Genomic DNA, 25784 nt, shown 5'->3' with positions numbered 1-25784 from the left:
TCATAGCAAAAACTTCCTTTTCAGCCAATAAGAAGTTTTTTCGTCCCTTAGGGACTTCAAAAAGGTTTCAAGCCCCTCAAAGCCTCTTCAGAAAGTTTCTAGCAAGCTTGGTCTGGCAATCAGAGAGCAGGCTTCTCCAGACCTGCTGACAAGGCCCCTTCAGCATGAAGGTTTGCCCCCTTCCATATCTTGGGTGGGGGAACGTCTTTTTTGGTTCCAGAGCCGTGGACCTCCTGGGTGAGCGACCAGTGGGTTCACAAGGTGATTGTATCCGGTTCCAGTATAGAATTCCATTCTTGTCCTCCAGAAGGGTTCCTTCCTTCCACTGTGCACCTGCCCCTGAATCGGCTGCACGCTCTGTTGTGGGCAGGGCAGGACTTGTTGTCCCAGGGCATGATCGCCCCGGGTTTCGGTGTCGGAACAGAGTTTTTTTTTTTTTTTTATTCATACCCTGTCATGGTTCCCAGGAAGGAGGGCAGGTTCGTCCGATTCTGGACCTCAGGCTCTGAGTCGTTTTGTGTGGGTGCAAGAATTTAGGATGGAATCCTTCGGACGGTGGTGGTGTCCCTGCATCAAGGAGGTTCCCTGACTTCTTTAGACGTCAAAGATGCCTACCCGCACGTTCCAATTTTCACCTGGCCTCCGCTCCTCGGTTCTTCACAAAAGTTGGGATTGTAATGTGACACTTCAAGTCTATACGTTAATTATAAAATGAAATAAAAATAAATCAGAGCAAATACAAGTCCAGTGCTCCCCACAAAGCCAGTGATCTTCTGTTCCTTTCTTTCATCCAGTGATTCCTGCACCTCCACACACCAGGTAAAAAACCTGCAAATAAAAACATGCTCCTCTGTTATTTTTTCAGATCAGCTCATATGTGACCCCTCTTCACTCCTCTTCAGATCCAGATTGTACTCACCCTCCAGCTCACAATATACATGTATCCCACATATGGATTACATGAAATATATATATATATATATATATATATATATATATATATATATATATATATAAAAACAAAGCACTTCTAAAATCACATTAGTCGGCTTTTAGAAGCACTTTGTTTTTTTATTCTTGTAAGTGGATTTTATTGGAGTCATTTGAATAAAGGTTTAAAAACGGGAAGCACTATATATCCGACTTTCTATTTTATGAAATCCATATGTCGGATACGAGTATATTGGGAGTTGGAGGGCGAAAACAATCTGGATCTGGAGAGGAGTGAAGAGGGGGTCACCATTTGAACGCATCCGAATTAATAACACAGAGGAGCATGTTTTAATTTTCTTAAGGTGAGCAGGTTTTTACCTGGTGTGTGGAGGTGCACGAATCACAGAATAAAAGACAGGAATAGAAAATCACTGGCTTTGTGGGGGAGCACTGGACTTTTTTTTCTTTGATTTATCTTTCTTTCATTTTGCACTTATATGTATAGACATGAAGTGTCACATTACAATCCCAAGTAGTGACTTTGGACTTTCACAGTAATTCTAGATTTACGGTATATGTATGTATATTGATTGGTTGCGCTGCACTCGTTTATTTGTTTATTTTGTATTTTTATCATATGGTGTTGTAAAATTACTATAGAGCGTTCAGCTAGCAATTGTTGTACACTGTTTTTTACTTATTTTTATTTAATATAATATTAGGTGATTGGTGGCTGCACTGATTGAGATCAGATAGTTTGATTATTCTATTGTTACATTTGTTCTACTGAACAAATGTATTGTGTGTATGGTCTGCATTAGGAATCCTCATTCAGTAAAACCAGACCAGAGTCTTTGAAAATGAAATTCATAAAACACAATGATATGCAAGAAATTATTGACTGGATGTGGGCATTGTTGTTGGGAACCCCTGCCAATAAGCTGCTTGCAATGTATAAACTGCTGTCCCAGCTAGAGTGCATGGATTAACTTGACACTTTTTAGGTGTAATTCAGCTCCTGCTAGGAAACCACTGTTTGGTTCTTCATGTTCTTCTTAAATGTGGTTTATTGACCAATTTCTGTGAAGTGTACATCTTTTCAGCAAAAGGAAGACTTTATAAATCCATGTATGTCTTGAAAGAAAGGAGTCCTTAAATGGCACACTATGGATTGTGTCAGTGAATGGGATATTTAGAGTAATTTTCTGTGAAAGTAGAAAATACTTTACTATACCAGATATAACACAGCTGTGCTTTCTACCGGTTTTTGAGACAGGTTTTCATGTTGAAAAATATAATTATACTTTTGCTAAAAGGTAGATAAGCAAGATAGAGTGGAGGTCGGGTGATGGTAACCTATAGGGACTACAAAATAGTAATTTCTCTTCCGTTTATTGACAGACATAGCTCCATATTCTTTACCATATGGTTATGCTACCCTACAGGAGTAGGACTAGGCAGACAACACAAAAGCTTGTCTATGCACCGTGGGCTGTCTTCGGCTGGCATAATCCCCCACTCTGCTTAGAGATACTAAGTTTTTTGTTTGCCTAGTTCAGGAGTAGGACCTTTTCTCCCTGCCAGGCCCTAGGTCCTGGCATTTTTGGTCTATTTTTTTGCTGTTTGTTTTTTTTTCCTGTGGAGATCTTTTAACAACTGCCGGGCTGAGCGACGGGCTGAACTAGTTCTAGTGGTCCCCTCAGCCTGGCCAGCAAGAACGTGCAGACCATAGCTCCACGCTCGTTTGGCCGTGTCATAGCCCCACTGGACAGGGGCTGGCCCGCGAGTTAAATGTCTCACAAGGTTGCATATACGACCGGGTCTTGGCCTAAATCACAGCATTCCTTCTGGCTGACAGCTCCCCCACTTTTGTGGCGAGGAGGTTCTTGTCTGGGGAGTGTTACCTGCACACTGGATCGGTAATAAAGGGCCCCCTTCTCTCCTTGCCAGGAACAGGGTCCCAGGCAGGTTTAGCTGCCATGGTACTGTGGGCCATCCGCCTTTCCTAGTGGACACTGTGGGGGTAGCGTGTCTGTGGGTCTTCCCGCATCAGCGGCGGGCGGCCCCCCTTGGGGGGGTCCATTTGCGGCTTCCTCTGTGGGCCTCCTTGGTAGGGCGCCCGCTGGGTACTCCCTTGCGGGGTCCTGTCGGTGCCCTCCCTTTTTTTGCGGGCCTCAGTAGGCGCCCCGTGTGGCAGCTTGAGTTGCCGATCCCCTATGAGGGGTAAGAGTGGTATTGGGCATTGGCTTAGCAAATGCGCCCCCCGCCCTCTCCTGCCTCATCAGATCCTGCATCTGGTTTGGTAGTTGCAGATAGGACCACCATACAGGGCTGAGTCCACATTTCCCTGACCCATCAGACAGTGAGGATGATTCCTCTGTGGCTGCTGCGCCGCACAAAAAGGTGCTGGTAGATGCATTGATTGCGTCCATGTAGGAGCCATTTATGTTGAAGGATGCAGCCGAGGCTGCTGCAGACATATCTGTTCCATTTGTCACTTACAAGCCATCCCCTGCGTTTATGGTGTTCTCTTATCCAGCTTGTTTTGACAATTGTGTCTATAGTTGCTGGGTGCATCCAGTATGACCCTTGCTGGTCCAAAGACACTTTGCTGTCCGGTATCCCTTTGTAGAGTAGTTTCTGAGGAAGTGGATGGTCCCACCAGCGGTTCCCCTATTTCCAGGTTGACTAAGGCAACCATGTTTCTGGTGGTAGTATCCCCGGCTTTTTCGAAATCCAGCTGATAGGTGGGCAAAATCTCTAAAGCCCCTTACCTGCTACTATGGCTGATGCCTTATTGCTTTGGCCTCCATTCTGATGTCTCAGACACTGACTGACGGTGGGGGTGACGCTTTTGCGTCTGGCCATGAGGGGCGGGCAGTTCCCCCCTGCCGATGGCGAACTGGCGGATCGGTTTGTCCAGGGTCTGCAGTTTGTCTGCGATGCATTTTTGGATGCGGCTTCTGTGAGTCTCTAAGCTATCTGTCTCAGCACTGTTGCTTAGGTGTTTTTTGTGGCCAAATTTTTTTATCTGCAGATCAAACCGCCAAGAAAACCCTGACTGAATTGCCTTTTCAGGGGGAGCGCCTGTTCGGGGCTACCCTGGATGACATCATTAGGTGTCTTATGGGGGGTAAGAGTACCTTCCTTTCAAGGAGGTGCTTTGCCTGCGGCATGCAACTTCCTTTTCAGCCCATAAGAAGAATTTCGTCCCTTAGGGTCTTTAAAAAGGTTCCAAGCCCCTCTGCCTCTTCGGGAGGTTTCTAGCAGGCTTGGTCTGGCAATCAGAGAGCAGGCTTCTCCAGATCTGCTGACAAGGCCCCTTCAGCATGAAGGTTTGCCCCCTTCCATATCTGGAGTGGGGTTCGTCTTTGTTGGTTCCGGGGCCGTGGACCTCCTGGGTGAGCGACCAGTGGGTTCACAAGGTGATTGTATCCGGTTCCAGTATAGAATTCCATTCTTGTCCTCCAGAAGGGTTCCTTCCTTCCACTGTGCACCTGCCCCTGAATCGGCTGCATGCTCTGTTGTGGGCAGGGCAGGACTTGTTGTCCCAGGGCGTGATCGCCCCGGGTTTCGGTGTCGGAACAGAGTTTTTTTTTTATTATTCATACCCTGTCATGGCTCCCAGGAAGGAGGGCAGATTCGTCCGATTCTGGACCTTAGGCTCTGAACCGTTTTGTGCGGGTGTAAGAATTCAGGATGCAATCCTTCGGTCGGTGCTGGCATCCCTGCATCAAGGAGGTTCCCTGACTTCTTTAGACGTCAAAGATGCCTACCCGCACATTCCAATTTGCACCTGGCATCAGCGTTCTTAGTTCTTGATTAGTATATACTGGTATCAGTTCACCCTGAGAACACAATGCACTTTACTCATTGATTTGCAGAAATTGAACAATGGCTGGAAAATGAATTATTGGGGATTAGTTCTGGAAAGTGACATAAAGGAACAAACACCTACACAATATGGAAAGTTTAATGCAAGCCTAACCATCACACTTATGAGTTTGTTGGATGTCCCATTCCAAAGCCATGAGCATGTATATGGAGTCCACCCCCACCTTTGTAGTTATAGCAGCCTTTGCTTTCCTGGGAAGGCTTTCCATATAAATTTCTGTGTGTCTGTGGGAATTTGTTACAATGTGCAGTGTGTCTGTAGAAATGTGTGCCTAGTCAGCCAAAAGCGCATTTGAAGTTGGACGAGAAGGCTTGCAATTCGTGTTTAATAGGGTTGAGATCAGGGTTCCATGTACTTTTTACCATAAAGCGTATGTGCATAAAACATACTTTTTAGCTTAGACGTGTTTATAGCAGGACATATCAGATTGCTTTTGACAAGATTTAAAAGCCAAAAAATCAGAAGAATTGTCCTATTACTGAAACTGCTCTACCCTAAAATTGCCTATTTAGATATCAGGTTTGATAACTGCATTTTACATTGATTGCAAAAATTTACACTACCATTAATGCTTTGCCCTATAGGATAAGAGGCCTGTTACCATGATATCACAGGCTTTGCCATATGTGTACTGCTGACATAATTGAATATCAACCTAACATTACCTGCTGTCAAATGGATTTGAATAACCATGTACTGTAGTCCTGTTGGAATGAAATACAATGTGTTTTATTTGTTTAAAACACATTTTAGAATTAGGTTTTCCTGCTATTATCTAACTTGTACCAAAGAAGCTGAGGGTGCATGAAAATGCATTGTATGAACTATACTGATTCTCGTTTCAAATAAAAATAAAATCATTTGTAATCCTAGGCAGAATTATAAAATAGGTAAACAAAACACTTTTAGCTTGTGATCTCCTTTAATACCCATAAAGGATTTTCAACCGTTGTCCATCAATAGGCCATCAATAAACCACTTGTTCTGTTTAGTTTGATGTCCAATGTCTTGATTGAAAAGCGTGCTCAGCTTATAAGTAGACCTTTGCATTTACATTTTTAGAGCATAGCTGGCATGCCAGAGGGATCTTGAAACATTCTCACAGAAGCTAAATAAACATTTTATTTTTTGCTCATACACAAAAGCTTACATTGAGTATGTATGTGCACTAGTTTTGTATTGCAGTGTTCTAAAAGGTAGAAACAATTTTCAGTTGTACATGAAAAGCCACTTTTCCGCTTACTGTGATTTTCAACAACTATTTGTTAAAGAGATTAGTGCATAAACATAAATTGGAATTCCCCCTAAGCAAGCATTCATATACATCCAAACCTATCTGCATATTCCAATTTATCTACCTCATCCGCTTTTTCTACACTTTGCAGTAGGGGACAGTCACTTCTGATTTGTCGCACTGCCATTTGGCATATCCTTTGCTCCCAGAATATTCACAAAGGTTCTAGAACAAAGGTCTCACGCTCAGGAATTGAGGTCAAAGATAAATCTCCCAATATGATTCTCCAATTTCATTTGAGACATTTCCAGTACAACATCTTGTTGACTTGGAACAAGCATGCTCCATTATCTGAACCTACCCATGCTCCTGTCCAGCCAAGCTCAGAATTCACTAGCTTGATGGACCTTCAGCCCAGCTTTAACAAGGGGGTATTATTTACTTCCTGGTCAATGGAAAGTGATAACAACAGATGCTAATCTTTCAGGCAGTGTTCTAGTCTCTAATGGTTCAGGGAACATGGTCATCAGTGGAAGCCTAGCTCTCTATTAACATCCTAGAGCTCAGGAAAATAAGGATGGATTTTTCCTTCAGGGACAGCCAGAGGACGTTATGGCCTGTGGCCAATATCAACCACCAAGGGGGCATCAGAAGTCATGCAGTCATAAAGAAAGCAAGCCATGTAAATCTCATGAATGGAGACTTACTAATGTCCACATCCAGGGCCGCTGATAGGCCAGTACAACCAGCCCTGTTGTACCGGGCCCGGCGTCCTCCGCTCAGCAGGGGGGGCCCAGGCAGCTTTGCAGATGATCAGTGCAAAAAAAAAAGGTCTTTCTAAATTACATCCCTGCTCAGCTGCTCCTTCTAGCTTATGGGGGTGTATTATTACTATCTTCTGAGCCTCTCTTTGTTTCTGTATGTTGGTGGGAGTGGAGGAACTTTTTTTTCATTTTCGGGCGCATGCCCAGTGTATTCAGTTCCTGCTCTGCATAGACCGGCTGCTTAAAGTTCGGGTGCCTGCTGCTGTCTGTTTCCTTCACTGGCAGAGTGATATCCCTCCGCTCATCTCCCCACTCAGTAGTCGGCTTGAGAGAGATAAGGGAGTGAGAGGCTGTGAGGTGGGCGGCGGCAACAGTCACCTGACAGTGTCCAGGAGGAGAGGAAAGCTAGAATTCATAGTGGCTGCTTCAGCACAGGGGTGCCTGGGGGTGGGTAATATATTTATATCTTTATACATAGCAGTGATTGTAATGTACTATGTACTATGTCACTATCTATAACACACAGGCAGGTGCAGGTGCTCTATCATGGCTGGCTCTGTCACAGTGTTTTACATGACATGGCTGTTGGGTGCTGATTTTGTTAACTTATTGGTCATAAGTTAACAAGGTCAGCCACCAACAGCCATGTCATGTAAAACACTATGATAGAGCACCTGCACCTGCCTGTGTGTTATCATAATCCTGATGATTTTAAAATGCCTGTGTTGCTGTTATTAAGGCTTCTTAGGGCAGAATCTGCTTGTTCAGTGTGGGATCTTTCCACTGATCCCCCTGCTGAGCAGAGTGGGCAGATGATAGGTCATCAGCCCAGGACAAAGCCCACTCTGCTCGAAGGGCATCTGGTGTAAACAAACCAACTGTCTGTTTACATCTGACTTCCCTCCAATCGGATCCACTAAACCAGGGATGGGGAACCTGCGGCCCGCACAATCGTGACGTCCGGCCCCACTCCCCGTGCCGCTGTGTCAGAAGGAGCCGATGGCTCCGTCCTGACACTGGGTCTCCGAAAAGGGTGGACCCGAGGCGCAGAGCAGTGCGCCTCGAGCCCGCCCATTTGTGTGACAATAGCGAATAAAAATTCGCTATTGTCTCACGGATCCTCCTCGGCCAATGCCATTGCCGAGGAGGAGGCGGGATGCGGGAAGACTCTAAGAGACACGGGGGCTGAAGAGAGGAAGCCGCCGCTACAACAGGTAAGTCAAGTGCACTGGTCTGGGGGGCTTGACACGCTGTTCACTCTGCATTTTAAGGGGGCACGCTGTTCACTCTGCATTTTAAGGGGGCACGCTGTTCACTCTGCATTGTAAGGGGGCACGCTGTTCACTCTGCATTTTAAGGGGGCACGCTGTTCACTCTGCATTTTAAGGGGGCACGCTGTTCACTCTGCATTGTGGTCAGTCTGCATTGAAGGGTGCATGCTTTGGTCAGTCTGCGTTTGTAAGGGGGCACGCTGTGGTCAGTCTGCGTTTGTAAGGGGGCATGCTGTGGTCAGTCTGCTTTTGTAAGGGGGCACGCTGTGGTCAGTCTGCGTTTGTAAGGGGGCACGCTGTGGTCAGTCTGCGTTTGTAAGGGGGCACGCTGTGGTCAGTCTGCATTGTAAGGGGGCACGCTGTGGTCAGTCTGCATTGTAAGGGGGCACGCTGTGGTCAGTCTGCATTATTGTTTCAGGGCGGGGTCTTGGGAGGGACCAGGGGCGGGGTTGAGGGTTGGGCTAAAGGGGGCCCCGTCAGGTAGGCTGTAGGGGGCCCCATGATTTCTATCAGCGGCCCTGTCCACATCCCTTGAGTGGTCAACTGGAAGGAGGATAATGTCAGCCGCCCTTTGCCTGGATCAAGTGGAACGGGTCCTTCCCTCCAACATCTTGAACCTGATGTCAAAGATGTGGGACCCGGGTGTAAATATTCTGACCTCTAGATTCAACAACAAACTACCTCTGTTTGTGGCCAAGACCAAGGACCCTGTACACCAGCATCGGATGCCTTGAAAATCCCCAAGGCTCTGTTGAGGCTAATCTATGCCTTCCCTCCAGTGCAAATTCTTCACCTGCTTTACAAAATAGAGCAAGAGAAGAAACTGTTGATTCTCATTGCACCAAACTGGCCCAGAAGAACCTGGTGCACAGATGTACCCAGACTATTCTGAGACATCCCCTGGCCCCAGCTGGACTGAATTTCTGTCTCAGGGCCCTCTGTTTCATTCTGCTTCTTAATCATAGCTTTAACAGCATGGCTGTTGAAGCCCATGTCCTAAAGAACAGAGGGGTCTCTGAGTCTGTCATGCTTCCTTTCCTGGAAGCAAAAAAAAAAAAAAAAAAAGCTACTTTAAGAAAGAGCTATTATCAAACCTGGAAATCGTTTTTTGCTGGAGTGAACACAGGAACTTTAATCATAGAGATTGCTCTGTGCCTCTCATTCTGGCCTCCTTACAATCAGGATTCAATAGATAAGGCAGCTCATCGCTAGAGTTTGCGCTCTAAAGGTAAAAACTTCTCTTGCGCTTTAATGCACCCACTCCACCGAGTCCATTGGATATTTCTTGGCCATTCTGGAACCAAGCCTCTGTAGCCCAGCTTAGTAAGGCCACCACCTGGTCGACCCTCTGTTTTATTAAGGTTTTACTAGGTGGACGTACATACTTTTGGAGATGCAGCTTTTTGCTGTAAGGTTCTTTTGAAGGCTCATTTTGAAGTTAGGTCTGTTGACCCTTGTTGTTGGGCCTGTTGGCACAGTTTCTGTTTGTCTAGTTGCTGCCAACCCTTCCCAGTCATTGCTTGGGGACATCCCAGGGTCTAGGAATACTCTGTCCTGTACTGTGCAATTAACTAAAGAGGAATTTTGGCTTACCTGTAAATTCCATATCTTGGAGTACAGTAAAGGACATGGGTCACCCTGCCTTCTATTGTTTGGTTAAACTGGGTTTCTTGATACAAACTTGAGGTCTCACAGAGTGGGGTAAGGGTAAAGTGGAGGCACCCAAGGTTGTGTCCTCAAAAGCTTTGGCAATGTTCAATCACCTCAATAATTAGGAGCCTATAACCCATGTCTATGAATACTCAGCCTGTGTCCTGTACTGTACTCCAAGATATGGAATTTACATATAAGTCAAAATTCCCATTTTTTTCATGGCTTTACATTCCAAAGTCACTGGATAACAGTAGATCTTATGCATACCTTGTTAATTGGGAGAAGACTGTCAATAATCAAGAAAAGCAAATTTGTACAAAGACTATAAGGATGTTCTTTATAGATGGGATATGTCATCCAGTGTTCCCCACTATACATAGGGGTTCATTTACTAAAGGCAGTTAGTCTATGCACTGCAAGTGCAGTTGTGCTAGATCTGAGGGAAATCTGTGAAATTAGGGAAAGCTCTGCTGCTTTCTATCATCCAGTCTTGTGCAAACAACATTTTTTTATTTTTTTTTTCCTTGCATGTTCTCCTCAGATCTAGAGCAAACGTCACTGCAGTGCACAGAATATTTGCCTTTAGTAAATGAACCCCAAAGTGTTATTCCACTCCTATCATTTTGTGTCACTTGTTCTACGATTGTACCATTATTTAATTCAGTTTAAAGCAAAATTGCTGGTAGAAGGGTGTCTGTAGTTGGTAGTGGATCAGCACTGTTTTTACAAATTACCTCTGTATTATTCATCAAGAGTACACAAAAGACGCAATGCAGTTACACTGTGCATTACTGCTAACCTTCATTTTACTGGGAAACCTATGTACAAGAAATGTTCCTACTTTTTTGATAAGTGTTTTTAACTATACATACAGCTCCATACCTGGAAAAAAGCTGATCTAAAGGAAGGAATGTTTTGATTGATTGTCTAGCGTTTTCCATGGATAAGTGCTGGCTCTGAGGTTTTCTGATACATTGTGAGATACAATAATGCATGAATATTTGCTTAACAAATGGAGGATATATCCTTTGAATTATTTATTTACTAATGTCTTTGAGCAGCCTTGTACTGAATTTTTGTAAACTGTACAAAGTATCGACAGTAAAACAAACGATTTCATGATATAAAGGATAAGTCTACCTTTTGCAAAAACATAAAAAATAAAAATGCACATATATTTGCCGGAACATGTCATTGGACTAAAAATGCAGTTATCACCTTGCTTGTATTACATTGAGAGCTCTAAGGGTGGAGCCCTGCAGGTCTGCCGATTTCAAAGCTGTTGCAGGGAAGCAAAACCCTCACACGCTGTCAGAGAGGGGGCCTTTTTACAAGTAGGTGTGGGTTCGCTGGGTACCATGTTACACTCAAATTATGGGTGTAACATGGTGTTAAAAGTGTACTTAGCCTTTAAAAACATTTGTAAGGAAGAGCGTAAAGCGAAAGTATCTTGGTCTTCAGGCTGCATGCTCCAGAGAGCTGGTGATTGTCAATCACCAGTTCTCTGCTTCGCCCCTCCAACGCTCACTGGACTGGGCTGTGCAGGGGGCAGAAGTAGCTGGCTTAGGCTCTCAGCAGCTGAGAGCCTGAGCCAGCTGCCGATCCAGGCATCTGGGTGGATCCCTACCATATGGCCTGGATCGACTCTGTGATGTCAGAACAAACGGCACACATGTGATCCATAGGAAATGTACAGCCAAAAAAGCTTTGACGATACTTCTTTAAAAATTAATTCCACTTTTGTTGAGGAAAAAAAAAATTCCCTCTGGGTGATCTATGTTTATTGCAGGGATTTTAACAAACTTTATTGCAGATTCCTACCTTTTGTTATTCTAAAGAAATAGCTGTTTGTCTGTTTTCATGTGCAAAGTGGAAGTGAATAGGAGTGAAGTTTTCATTAGTGGTCAGCTGCTGCCCTTGCAGGGCTCTAAGGAGGGAAGTGGTAGGGTTTGCATCCCTATAGACATGAATAACCATCTGGGAGTATCTCACCAAAACTGAAATGTTTTGTTGCAGAGGATGCGAGAATGCCTAAAATCTGATTTGTATCTTAGTGCAAACTTCTGTGAAAATCAGTGAGCCAATCGCAGAAGCAGGAAATTACATTTCTCTAGTGCTCATCGACAGACGTAGTCCTCGGTGATACACCACCTTCGGGTTATGTTACCTCCGCAGGAGCAGGACTAGACAGGAAATTAAAAAGCTCTGGCCACACCCTAGGGGCAGTCCCAGAGGGTATATCCTCTCTCTCTCTGCCTCAGCAAATCAGTTATTTTCTGTCTAGTTAGGAGTAAGGACCTAGACACCTTGCTGGGATCTTAGGTCCTGGCAAGAATTTTTTCTTAAAGGATTTTTTTAGACAGCTTTTTCTCCAGTGTTCCTGTGAGATCTTCAAGCAAGAAAGCTGAACTGGGCGACGGGCTGGATGTTGAGATCCGGTGGTCACCCCAGTTCAGCCTACGAGCGCGTGCAGGCCATAGCTCCGCGCTGGGTCGGCCGCGACAAAGTCCCATTAAAAGGACTGAACCCGCGAGTTAAACGTCTCGCTGAAACGCCAAAGACCATGAGTCACGGCGTTCGTATCGGTCGACAGCCCTCCCGCCCCGGTGGAGAGGGGTACTGTCAGGAGTTGGTGCCCGCCTGGTTCCGGTATGGTGAGTAGTATGTTCCCCCTTTCCCCCTGACGGGTTTTGTGGTGAACGCGGGCCCCTCTCTGTATGGTAAGAAAGAGTCCTTTCTATCCTATAACATGTCACAGATCCTCCTACTTTGAGTGTGATTTTTTTGTGTACAAAAAGCCAGGAGGCTTGGTTTGGGAGCTAACAATCTATTGTATACATGTTTAAAAGATGTAATCTGTGGCATTCTGGGAATCTTATGGGTTAAGTATAAGCTACCTACCAGTCAGAAGCCACGGACATGTAGACTGCCTTCCAAATCAGATCTCCAGCTATTAGCAGGCCTCCCGAACGGCCATGCGGTCCGCCAGGGGCCGATACCGCCAACCACGCCATATCCCCAGGCAGAGACAGTGTTGTGTGCCCTGCAGCACACCGCCATTCAGCAGGCCGCCGCCATTTTTTCTTGCAGGATCGCACGAGCCGCCATTTTGGCGTAGCCTCGTGTCTCCAGCATGGGGGCGGCCATGTTTGAGGTGATCCTATACCTCGTGGAGCTTGGGGGAGGTGCCGGAAGGCGTGCAGAGGGGCGGAGCCGCCTCCTTTCTTCCTGGGCAGCCAGCCAAAAGACTTCCTGTTTGTCAAGACAGCGCTGTAAGCTGTTGCAGTTTAACTCTGAGCATCAAGTGGTGAGCCTGGGGGTCTATCTCTCTCTCTCTCGATCGATAGCTAGCAGGTAACACTAAGGGGCTTTTTTGTGGCGCTGGGGGTCAGAAAAGAAAAAAAAAAAAAAAAAAGTTTTTTTCTTTACTTTTGAATTATATTATCCAGGAAGTAACTGGAGTTATCATGGACCCTGCCACACATATTCCCCCACCTGTTTCCCTCGAGGGGGCCTCGGGACCCGCCGGTGCACAGAGTATAGAGTCATTTACAGCAATTTTGGAGTCTATGGTGGCTCGGGTGGAGGCGGCCTGTCAGGGACGGGGGTCAAGGAAGCGACCCCCGCCTACCCCTATACTATCTGACACCTCTGACTCAGATTCAGAGATGGTCACGGCAGTTGCAGGTTCCTCTGCAAGGGTTGCTATCCCAGGTAAAGCCCCCTCAGAAAGTGAGGAGGACGCTTCTTCTCTTGCTATTATTCAGGAAGAAGCATTGGTGGACGCACTAGTTGTGGCAGTGCAAGAAACCTTAAAACTTGAGGCTTTACCGGCAGAGGCAACTGAAACAGAGATGCCTTTTGGTACTAATAAGCCCATCAAGACCGCGAAGGCTTTTCCTGTACCTAAATGTTTTGGTAATCAGATTAAAGGAGAATGGGAACATTCTAAGCGTACCTTTACTATTTCCAAGCGTATTGCTAGACGCTATCCGTTTGAGGAATCCATCATTAAGAAATGGACGGTACCACCAATCGTGGATCCGCCTATTTCCAGGCTGAATAAAGCCACGGTTATTCCAGTGGAGGACACTTCGTCCTTTAAGGATCCGGTGGATCGAAAGATAGAAGCAGAGTCCCGCACTATCTTTTCTCTGATAGGGTCAGCATTTAGACCAGTAATCGTTATTGGTCTAGTTTCCCAGACACTTACGGAATGGGCGAAAATGGTACGCCAAGATCTTAGGGGAAAAGATATTCCCCAGGAGACATCTGATTTGATGGAACAGATCATACAAGGGCTACGGTTTATCTGTGACGCAGCCTTGGACACTACTCCCCTATTAGGGCATGCATCTAAGTTAGCAGTGATCCTCAGACGTGTGCTGTGGTTAAAATGCTGGTCAGCTGACCTAGGTTCCAAAAAGACCTTGACCAATCTCCCTTTTCAGGGGAATCGTCTATTTGGAGCCAACCTAGATGAAATCATTAAGGATGGCACTGGGGGCAAGAGCACTTTTTTGCCACAGGCTGCAAAAGCTAAGGGACCTCGCAACAAGCGAGGACCTTTCTTTACCGCCCATAAAGGGCGCCCGGCTGGTACTAGCGGGAAAGGCAAGACTCCTCCAGGAGGGTTCAAGAAGGGCTGGTCGGACAAGCAGAGGACCAACCCAGCCAAACCCGAAGTAAAGGAGTACACAGCCTGAAGGTGCGCCCCCACCCGGTTTCAGGGTGGGGGGACGTTTTCACCGGTATTCAGGACATTAGATCGAGCATCAACCACTACTACCGGTGCGATTCTTCCCTTCCAACATTTAAGTACCACAGGAAGCGGTAGTTACCGTTCCCTGAAAAGATCTTTTCCTTTACCTTTTCCTAAGATTAATCCCGATACCTCACAGGAATCGGATCTGGTTGACCAGATAGGCCAAGTAGCCTCTAGTCGGGTGACTTCGGTCCCTGAGGTTCAACCAGAAAAGATCACCTTTCCTGATAACTATCAGGTATCTGATAAATGTGTGGGAACAGAAAACGACCAGACTTTCTCGGATGGTCGGGGCCAGATAGCTCTAGGGACGCCTGGTTCAGATCCAATCAGCGCCAGTGGTCCTAGAAATTCTAGGCTGGCCTCCTCAAGCCGGCCTGGCCGACTTGGACATGTTAGTCGCAGACGTTCCGTGGGAACTTCGTCTCAGGGAGTGTCTGTGGTCTCTAGGACCAATTTACCTTCGTGCTTTACAGTCGCTGGTTTTAATGGCCTGGCCATTGAGACCCAAGTACTGAAGGATAGAGGTTTGTCTACTTCAGTCATTCCTACCCTTATTAAAGCAAGGAAAGCGACTTCCAGCAAAGTCTATTATCACACATGGAAGACTTATATTGCGTGGTGCGAATCTTTAGGATTTCCTCCACGTACCTATTCGGTGACTCGTATATTGGCCTTTTTGCAACAAGGGGTTGAGCAGAAGCTAGCCTTGAGCACCATCAAGGGTCAAGTTTCAGCATTAGCAATCTTCTTTCAGAAGCCTTTAGCTACCAAATCCTTGGTGCGGAATTTCATCCAGGGGGTGCGGCACCTGGCTCCTCCAGTCCGCGCGCCCTTACCGCCCTGGGATCTTAATTTGGTTTTGTCGGTTCTACAGAAACCTCCCTTTGAAAACATCAGGGAGATTCCCTTGCTTACTCTATCCCAGAAGGTGGCCTTCTTGGTGGCTATTACTTCTGCTCGCAGGGTGTCAGAACTGGCTGCATTATCATGCCAGTCACCATACCTAGTGATTCATAGGGATAAGGTAGTACTTCATCCTAAGCCATCTTTTCTTCCCAAGGTGGTTTCAGATTTTCATCTGAATGAAGATATTGTACTACCTTCCTTGTGTCCTCAGCCCAAGCATCATCGGGAACATGCGTTGCATTCCTTAGATGTGGTTCGGGCAATCAGGGTATACCTGAAATCTACGGAATCATTCCGTAAGACGGATTCACTTTTTGTGATCACGGAAGGCCCCAGAAAGGGTTTGCCTGCATCTGCCGCGACCATTGCCAAATGGATTAGACAAACGGTGGTACAGGCTTATTCTATTAAGGGTCAGAGTCCTCCGTTCCCTGTTAGGGCGCACTCCACTCGAGCGCTCAGTACTTCCTGGGCCTTTCGCCATCAGGCGTCAGTGGTCCAGGTATGTAAGGCGGCCACCTGGTCGTCGGTACATACCTTTACAAAATTCTATAAAATTGATGTGACGGCATCGGCGGATGCCTCATTTGGCCGCAAGGTTTTGCAGGCCGCAATTTGAGGAGACCGGTGGTCTACCTCGAGGGTTTTTTTCTGTTTAAAAAAAAAAAAAAAAAAAAAATTGTTTTCTCCTTTTTTGTTGAGTCTCATCATTAAGGATGAGCATTGTAAACTTCTAGTTGGCACCGGTTGGGCCTTCTAGATTGGGATTTGATTTCCATTTTCCCACCCCTCAGTTGTGATACTGCTCTGGGACGTCCCGAAGGTGGTGTATCACCGAGGACTACGTCTGACGATGAGCGCTAGAGAAAAATGGATTTTTGTAAAATCTTACCGTAAAATCCTTTTCTCTTAGCTCATCGACAGACGTAGTCCCCGCCCCTCTGTTTTGGAGTTGGGTTGGGTTAAATTCTCTAAGCACTGCTTTTTCACATAACTGATTTGCTGAGGCAGAGAGAGAGAGGATATACCCTCTGGGACTGCCCCTAGGGTGTGGCCAGAGCTTTTTAATTTCCTGTCTAGTCCTGCTCCTGCGGAGGTAACATAACCCGAAGGTGGTGTATCACCGAGGACTACGTCTGTCGATGAGCTAAGAGAAAAGGATTTTACGGTAAGATTTTACAAAAATCCATTTTTTCGGGGGGGGGGGGGGGGGCATGCCGTACACCAACTGTGTACAGAACACCACCGGATTGCTATATTGCATTTTACAGAAAATTACAGCACTGCAGATTGAATACCGTTATATTACAATATGGCTTGGGTTGCAATTGTATATGGAATATTATTGTTGTTGTTTTTTTTTTTTTTACAATTTTTTCCCCACGAAAGTGGAGTTACCCGTTAAGCAAATGTGAGTCTTCAGGAAAATAATCCATGAGATTATAACAAACTGATTCCTTTTAGCTTCATTTTACAGCATTGGTCACAAAAAATATTATTAAAAATTTGTTTTTTGGGTAATCCTCTCATTTAGATCTCAAGATTGGAGACAATGATGGCCATGGGAACACTGAATTACGTGTTCATGAAGAAGGTTCTCCATCGGTTCTCGAAATGATGTTAACCAATGTAAAGGAAAAGTCTGCCCAGGGAGAAAACAAAGATCCTTGCCTTTCAGAAACTTTTGAAATCTTTGACTCTAGTGAACAAGATAAAATGCTTGGTGGCAAGCATGCACAGAAGAAGGTAAGCATATTCCTGCCAATGTATATGTTTTGTAGTCTTCTCACAAGTTTCTGTAAAATTGAATTTTGTGGAACAAGGTAATATACTTTCTAAATTAGTCTCTGTATTCTTGCTCAACTGTCACTTAAAAAGCTTGATCCCAGTCACCTTTGGAACTTGTGACCTGTGCCTACATCTTCTTGCATCTTACAGATTTTTTCCTAGATTTCTGTGTAGCATTTTTAAAATTGGGCCAGGCTGGCAGGACTATGAAAACAGTATTCTCTAAAAAGTTGCATTTTAGATTCAAGGAGCAGACCTACAGATGTCAGTGCAGTGCACACACTGAAACCCCCCTTCTTCCCAACTCCGTTTCAGGATTGCCTGGACTTTTATAAATTTTCATGTAGCTTTACCCAATATGTGAATACATAATTCTTCATATAGGTGGGCATAACACAAGTTTGATAGATGTTTAAAACACTTTTATAATAGTTACATAGTTACATAGTTAGTGAGGTTGAAAAAAGACATAAGTCCATCCAGTTCAACCTATATTGTGTGTGTGTGTTTGCTTTTAACCGTACATTGTATACCTCTGTATGTTGTGGTCTTTAAGGTGTCCATCCAATAGTTTTTTGAAACTATCAATGCTCCCTGCTGATACGACTGCTTGTGGAAGAGAATTCCACATCCTTACCGCTCTTACAGTGAAGAACCCCTTACGCACTTTAAGGTTAAACCGCCTTTCCTCAAGATTTAGTGAGTGGCCACAAGTCTTATTGTATCTCCTTTCTCTGAATAGTTTGTTCCTTATGCTAGGGTTGCCAGTACAGTATTTGTACATTGATATCATATCCCCCCTCAATCGTCTCTTCTCCAGAGAGAATAGGTTCAGTGCTTGTAGTCTTTCCTGGCTGGACACTAGACTACTGGTTTCTCTACAATAATTTTGTTTAATGCTTTAGTAGCTGCAGTAACATTTTAATTTTACCAAATTAAGGTGACCATCCTATGGCCCGAGAGCCACATACGGCCCTTTAGTGTTTGCAGTGCTGCGTTCAAGCCCCAGCAGTTAGTAATGGTAGCCTTCATTTAATATCGGTAATCTCGAGCAGTCTCATGTAACATGCTAGTAGTCTCTTTTTCCTAGAGCTTGACATCCAGTCTGCAACCACTCCTGTAGCACAGCCACTGATCATTTCCTGTTGTACGTTTTCAGTCCATGTTTTCTGAAGCATTACAAATAATGAATATTATATACAGCCCCTATACCTCAAAAGTTGACCACCACTGGTCTAAGAAATCTAAATTCAACCATTCATGTGAGATGCAAGGCTGAAAACCTGGTATTCCTTAGACATAGTTAATTGTCAAACAGTACACTTGAGCAGTTCTAGTAAAGTTCACAGATATAGAGAAAGAGTTGCTTCTTCAAATTATAAAATCCATGCACATAACGGCAAAACAATGCAGCAAATCGTTGTTTCCTTAACAATAGGTGAATGAATCTCTGGGAGAACCTCCAGGCATTTGAGGGGTAATGGCTGTTCATTTATACACTCCCCTATCAGTGGTATAATGAAAAGGTACTGTGGAATTTTATCTGTATATACATACAAAATTTTGAAGCTTCACAATAACCATTGTGGTGCTGCCCAAGGTTACCAACTCTGGTGCATTTAAAAATTAAACAAAAACCATCATTAAAACATGTTGCATGGTTGACAGTTATAACTAATTAAAACAGAAATTACTTAATTGAATCAGAACCCTGCACTTAATAATAGGCATGTAATAATAATTCTTCAAAAATGAATTGTTTACAGTATATAGAACAGTGTGTTAAATATATGTATATATTAATCATACTGTACAGCAGTAGACTTAAGCTTATGTAGTAGTAGTAGTTAGAGCCACAAGAGCATTTTTTGCACTATAACCTGCTGCACTTTATATTATGGTATATTTTGCACATTATTAGGCACTATATGTACTTGTATTATCATCATTATCTGTCCTACTTCCACAGGGTATATGTATGATCACACTTGAGTTTTTTTGCACACTGAGTACTACACGGTCATCACGCATAGATTGAGAAATTGTGCTGCTAATAGTTATTTGACTATTCCATTTTCCGCGTTGCTCACCCCGAGGGGTTGCAGCAGTCTCATTCATTTAATATTTTGTAACACCACAGTTTTAAAATTTGGCACGAGTGTTTATCTATATTACTTGGACAGATAACACCTGGGTTAGGTTCTACCTTCTAAGGTCTTAATGCTACCCAGCCCTGTTTATAATACTTGGGTTTAGACTTAGCCAGACCCCAAAGAAGTTAAAGTTATTTTAGTAAGATTCTGCTTTTTCTCCACATCCACTCTTCTGAGTAATTCCACAGAATTATATTTATAGGAAAAACAGAGAATTCCCCTGGGGGTGGGACTTTTTAGGCACCAATTTGTAGAAAATAACAAATAATGGATATTTAGAATAAATTTTAATTAATAAATACATCCAAAAAGACAATTAACGAGTATATATGTATGCATTAAAAACAAACAAATGCAAGCGCAGGTGTATGTGCGATATGAACCAGAAAAACTCAACCAAAGGTAAGTGTAAAACTATCTGCAAATATGTCATACATGATATTGTATAAACAAATGTTTTTTGTCAGAATGTTATACATTATGTCTTTTTGAACACTTACAGATAGGACACCAGCTTTATCCCTGACGAAGGGGTCATAAGAACCCCAAAACGCGTCGGATCATCTGGCCCTTTGGTTGAGTTTTTCTGGTTCACATCGCACATACACCTGCGCTTGCATTTGTTTGTTTTTAATGCATACATATATACTCGTTAATTGTCTTTTTGGATGTATTTATTAATTAAAATTTATTCGAAATATCCATTATTTGTTATTCTCTACAAATTGGTGCCTAAAAAGTCCCACCCCCAGGGGAATTCTCTGTTTTTCCTAAGCTTATCGGGATGTGGCACACCCATTAGAGGTTCTCAGCGGGAACACACCTAATAGAATTATATTTATATATTGAATTTGTGAGGAATATTTATATAAACCGTATCCTGAATCCTGTTATATATGGTAAATCATGGCTATTAACCCTTCCAAGACATAGAGTGTACAGTTAAGTTCTTGATCACCTCCAATGCCAGCGTGTTTTCAGTGTACAATGCCTTGAAAAGGTATTCATACCCCTTAAAATTTTCCACTTTGTCATGTTACATTCAAAACCATAAATGTATTTTATTGGGATTTTATGTGATAGACCAACATAAAGTGGCACATAATTGTGAAGTAGAAGGAAGATGATAAATGGTTCCCAAATTTGTTTACAAAAAAATATCTGGAAAGTGTGGTGTACTTTGTAGAACCACGTTTCTCTGCAATTACAGCTGCAAGTCTTTTTGGGTATGTCTCTACCAGCTTTGCACATTTGAAGAGTAAACGTTTTGGCCATTCTTCTTTGCAAAATGGCTTAAGGTCTATCAGATTGGATGAAGAGCGTCTGCGAACAATAATTTTCAAGTCTTGCCACAGATTCTCAATTGGATTTAGGTCTGGACTTTAACTGGGCCATTCTAACATGAATATGCTTTGATATAAACTATTCTGTTGTAGCTCTGGCTGTATGTTTAGAGTGATTGTCTTGCTGGAAGGTGAACCTCAGCCTCAGTCTCTAGTTTTTTGCAGACTCTAACAGGTTTTCTTCTAAGATTTCCCTGTATTTGGCTCCATCCATCTTCCCATCAACTCTGACCAGCTTCCCTGTTCCTGCTGTAAATGGGACTTCTTATGGCTTTCTTTCAACAAATGCTTTCTTCTTGCCACTCTTCCATAAAGGGCAGATTAGTGGACTGCACGACTAATAGTTGTCCTGTGGACAGATTCTCTCACCTGAGCTGTGGATCTCTGCAGCTCCTCTAGAGTTACCATGGGCCTCTTGGCTGCTTCTCTTATTAATGCTCTTCTTGCCTGGCCTGTCAGTTTAGGTGGATGGCCATGTCTTGGTAGGTTTGCAGTTGTGCCATACTCTTTACATTTTCAGATGATGGATTGAACAGTGCTTCGTGGGATGTTCAAAGCTTGGGATATGTTTTTATAACCTAACCCTACTTTAAACTTCTCCACAACTTTATCCCTGACCTGTCTGGTGTATTTCTTGGCCTTCATGATGCTGTTTGTTCGCTAAGGTTCTCTAACAAACCCCTGCTTCACGGAATAGCTGTTTTTTTTACTGAGATTAAATTACACACAGATGGGCTTTATTTTCTAATTAGGTGACTTCTGAAGGCAATGGGCTCCACTAGATTTTAGTTAGGGGTATCAGAGTAAAGGGGGCTAAATACAAATGCACACCACATGTTTCAGATATTTATTTGTAAACAATTGTGAAATCCATTTATCATTTTCCTTCCACTTCACCATTATGTGCCACTTTGTGTTAGTCTATCATATAAAATCTTAATAAAATACATTTACGTTTTTTGGTTGTAACAAAATGAGGAAAATTTCAAGGGGGATAAATACTTTTTCAAGGCACTGAAGTTGTGCCTTTCCTTCGTTTAGGACTTGTCACAGTAATTAATCCCAACCTCTCTCCTGAAAGCTACCTGGGGTCAGCAACCTTACTACTAGATTTTGTCTTTCTCCATCAAATAGGACACTGCCCAACAATCTTTTGATTTATGGCACCAATTACAGAATGGCTTGGACAAAATATTATTTATTATTGCCTAAAGTAGAGGATATGTACTTTCCCCTCTTAACAAATTCTGTGTCACATCATGCTCAAGAAAACATATGGACCTATTGTCACTCCAACGTATGGATCCATACCTATTGGTATTGAAAAACAGAAATTATTTCCAGGCCTCAAACCAGGTTTATTCTTGACTGTTTCCCTAGGTTATGGAAATCTAGATTATTTTACAAAGGATTCTTACTTCCCCTCTTAGGTTGTTTTAATCTATCACATTAGACCTTGCAGTTTACTTATAGAAGGACTTATAAAAGGACTCTTGACTCTTCTAAAGGATGCTTTACCTTTTTCACAAGGCCTCCTTTTACCATCACTTACTTCGCTGGCTTTATTTGAGGTTGAGTTTTTTTTTTTTTTAGCTCCTTGAGTAGTTCTCTTGCTTTACCTTATTAAAGGTTAAACTGTTTTTTTTTTCCAGGCATATCTTTAGTATACCTACTTTAATAGGATCTTTTGTAAATGTGTGCTACACAGGTTGTTAAGCATGTTTTTACATCTGAAGAACTGCTCTCCTCGTATAGAACTGCTCTCCTACCCTTGCTCAGTCCAGGAAACAAACTCTTGAAGCTTGATACCAGACTTAATGCAAAAATGCTTGTAAAACACCTGCATTAGGGCCGGTTCACACTGGTGCAATACGGGAAACCCTGTGAATCCAGTGTGGGTTCCCGCATTGCATCTGAATCACACTGCCCTCTGCGAACCGCTGAGGGTGTCAATACAAAGGTAATGACACCCCCAGATTGGTTCACAGATTACAGTGTGAACTGTGAATTCGAAAAGGAATTGAATCGTATAGGTGTAAACATCCGATTCTGGTGTGGACCAAAAAAAGGGTCCTGCACGAGTTTGGTCTGAATGCGATGCAAATTTAGCCATACAGTTTGTATGGCTGAATTCACGTTGCACAGACATCACATGTGATCTGCACAGCAATGCGGTGTGAATCACATGCAATGTCTGGCATCGCACCAGTGTTAACCGGCCCTTACACTTGTAAAAACACCTAGAAAATGCTTCAAAATCATCAGGAATTTGCTCTGATCAGGTGTGAATGCAGGCTACTAGTGCAGTCAGCATCATTGCCTGAATAATTGCTGACTTAATATTAGGATGGGCCACTAAGAGCACATTTTGTTATAGTTAATCATATGCGTTTGAGCAGATCTACTTGCACTGCGTTAAAAGGAAAAGGAAACCAGAATCTCATCTGTGGGTATTAAGCAGAAAAGCATGCATATGTAACAAACTACGACTGAACAAATGTACATAGCGAAGTTAAAACCATAAAGGAAACAATGCTTTTTTTAATCACTTTCACATATCGATTACAATTTTTTTTCACTACTGGCTCACATTCATATTTACATGGCTATAAATGTAAAACAAAATAGATTTCCATTAAATGTAAAGCCAGAGCAAGCAGGAGATGTATTTGTTTCTTTATAATACCCAACCATGAAGGAAATCCTCAGGAGAAGATGGATGCAAGTCTCTAAATACTTCAAGCAGTGACAAGGAGAGCTGTGGGAACAGGCATTCAGCTCACTGCACAGATTTTATTGTTTTTTTAAAGCAGCATTCCAAGTAGGTTTTTAATATCTGGTGTGTAAACATTACCTATGCTGAAGAGTATGCCAGGGCTAAATTGCTGCTTTATATTTCAGAATGTATATTTATTATTGACTATCAGTCTCTGCTCTCTGTTCTGCCCTTCCAGCGCTCAATGGAGCGCTGGGCTGTGGAGGGGGTGGGAGCAGCGGGCTGAAAGGCTGAGCCATCTGCCGTTCAGGACATTATTGTCTGGATCCTTTTAATGCCTGGAGCGGTTCTGTGACATTGGCCAACAGCGGGTCACAGAAGAGCACAAGTAAGTGCGTGCACTCCTGTGACCAAAAAAATCTTTGGCCATACTTCTTTTAAATACCTTTTACATGTGTATCTAAAATAAAATACAAATAAAAGACAATAGTTCCTTGTAGAATTCCAGTGTGAAGGAACGTGAAGGAACGTTACCTCTGCTGCAAATGGCCAAAAGTAAATGCAATGGCCGCCATGTTCATTAGATTTATTGTCATACTTATAGACTACTTGGGCCTCTCTTGGTAGCTTGGCCTAAAAATTTAGTTAGCAATCCCCATGTCCTGCTTTGTTGCTAGGGGAAGAAAACCACCAGTTTCCGTTCCTGTAATGCCAGGAGTGAGTGCCCAATGATTTTCATATACGAGCAACAAATCAGGACATGGGGATTGCTGAGTTTTCGGCTAGGATTCTATGGGGCCCAAACGACCTACAGGTATGACAATAAATGTAATGAACGTTTTAAAAAGCTGCACAGTTTCTTTGCAGTTCTTAAGATTCAGAGTATTTGCACTGAGCTACTGAGAGCCTCCTCTGATGGCTAAACTGCAATTGTTGTTGAAAAAGATAACATTATGGAATTTTTACTTTCCTCTAAGGAAAATGCTTTAATGTATTTACTATTAAACATGCTGTCTTTTATAAGGGTTAAAGTGTTACTAAATCCATTACCCTGCAGTCACTATATCTGGTCTCCCACAGTACACAGAACATGGAAATACAATTATTTTAGTAAATATAAACTGCTATTTTTGACTTCTATCAGTGTCTGGTTATAGCTTGTAGTCGGAGTTTTCATACTGCACTGAGCTGTCCTATCTGGATCCAAGACCCCTGACCCTCTGTCTGTACAGTGCTGATTGGCCCTGCGCTGATCCATGCACTCTCCCAAGAAAAGAAAAAAACTCTCTAGCAATAAACACCAAACTGGGCGAGCGCAGCCTGACTCTGAATGCTCTGTACTATCCAGACCTGTTCTAAAGTCAGTGGAAGAAAAGGAGGATCTGTGTTTACAAGCTCAAACAGCCTTTTTACACAATGCGGAGGATTAACACCTTAGGTTGTACAGTGAGTATAACAAGCATGCTTTACTGCATACACACACTGTTATTACTGTTGTGGGTTTAGTAACACTTTAAGGGCCTGCATTTGGGATATCTGAAATGTAACGGTTTCCTTTTTGTTAACAAAACATTGCCATTTGTTAAAAATAATATTTCATAAAAATGAATGTTGTATTTCCAGCTTGATCTTCAAAAGAAGACAGAGGAGTTTCTGAATCTAGGAAGATCCCAATCAAGCAGGTATGTGGTTTATTTACATACTTTAAAACTGGAACGGCTGTGTTTAGGGAATAAGCATTTCGAAAATAAGAATGTTATCCTATCCTTATTTTAATTATGATTGTGCTAGAAAGCAAGCATATTTATTATCCAAGGGCACAATGAGAAATTGACTCCCTCTATTCTGTCTACCTTAAAGGGACACAATACTTTTAAAATAACATTTTCGTCACTGGTGCTCTGTAGGATATTTCCACTAATGAACATCTTCATTAACCTGGGTGTTGTTTTATCACTTATAGCCCATACCACTCTCCTAAATTGTAACAGAATAGTAGCCTTATTTGCTCTGATTGTACTAAAATTGCCAACCCTGTTAGGCATGAACAGCCCAGAAGTGCGTTTTGAACAAGACATCCACCCAGCTCTAGGCTTCTGCTTAGGTTGCTTTGTAGGGATTGACCGATTATCGGCAAAGCCGATATATCAGGGGCCGATATGCACTGTCTCCAATATATCGGAATCGTCCCCTGAGGTTACCGATATTGCTGATATTTCGGGAAAGTGCTTGTACCGGAGTGATGCCTGCAGCTAGAGGCATCACCCTGGTACATGTGTCCATAGCCGACGGTCAGCTGTCTTGTAATGACAACTGATGCGGCTGAGAAGCTGCTCGGCTGTCATTACAAGGAGTGGGAG

At 43.3% G+C, this 25784-nt stretch overlaps 1 protein-coding gene across 1 annotated transcript in view; it reads left to right on the top strand.

The window, feature by feature from the left end:
- The window catches only part of MAP9 (microtubule associated protein 9), a 177480-nt gene that overhangs the window by 78283 nt on the left and 73413 nt on the right, over positions 1-25784 (top strand). Inside the window, exons 7-8 of the mRNA XM_082243222.1 lie at positions 16959-17170; positions 25048-25106. Coding sequence (XP_082099348.1) covers positions 16959-17170; positions 25048-25106 — 271 coding nt within the window. The remainder of the gene's footprint in view (positions 1-16958; positions 17171-25047; positions 25107-25784) is intronic.

Source organism: Pelophylax lessonae, assembly GCF_965119305.1.
Source record: "Pelophylax lessonae genome assembly, chromosome: 1".
NCBI lineage: Eukaryota > Metazoa > Chordata > Amphibia > Anura > Ranidae > Pelophylax > Pelophylax lessonae.
This window is presented reverse-complemented; position numbering and strand designations above follow the sequence as displayed.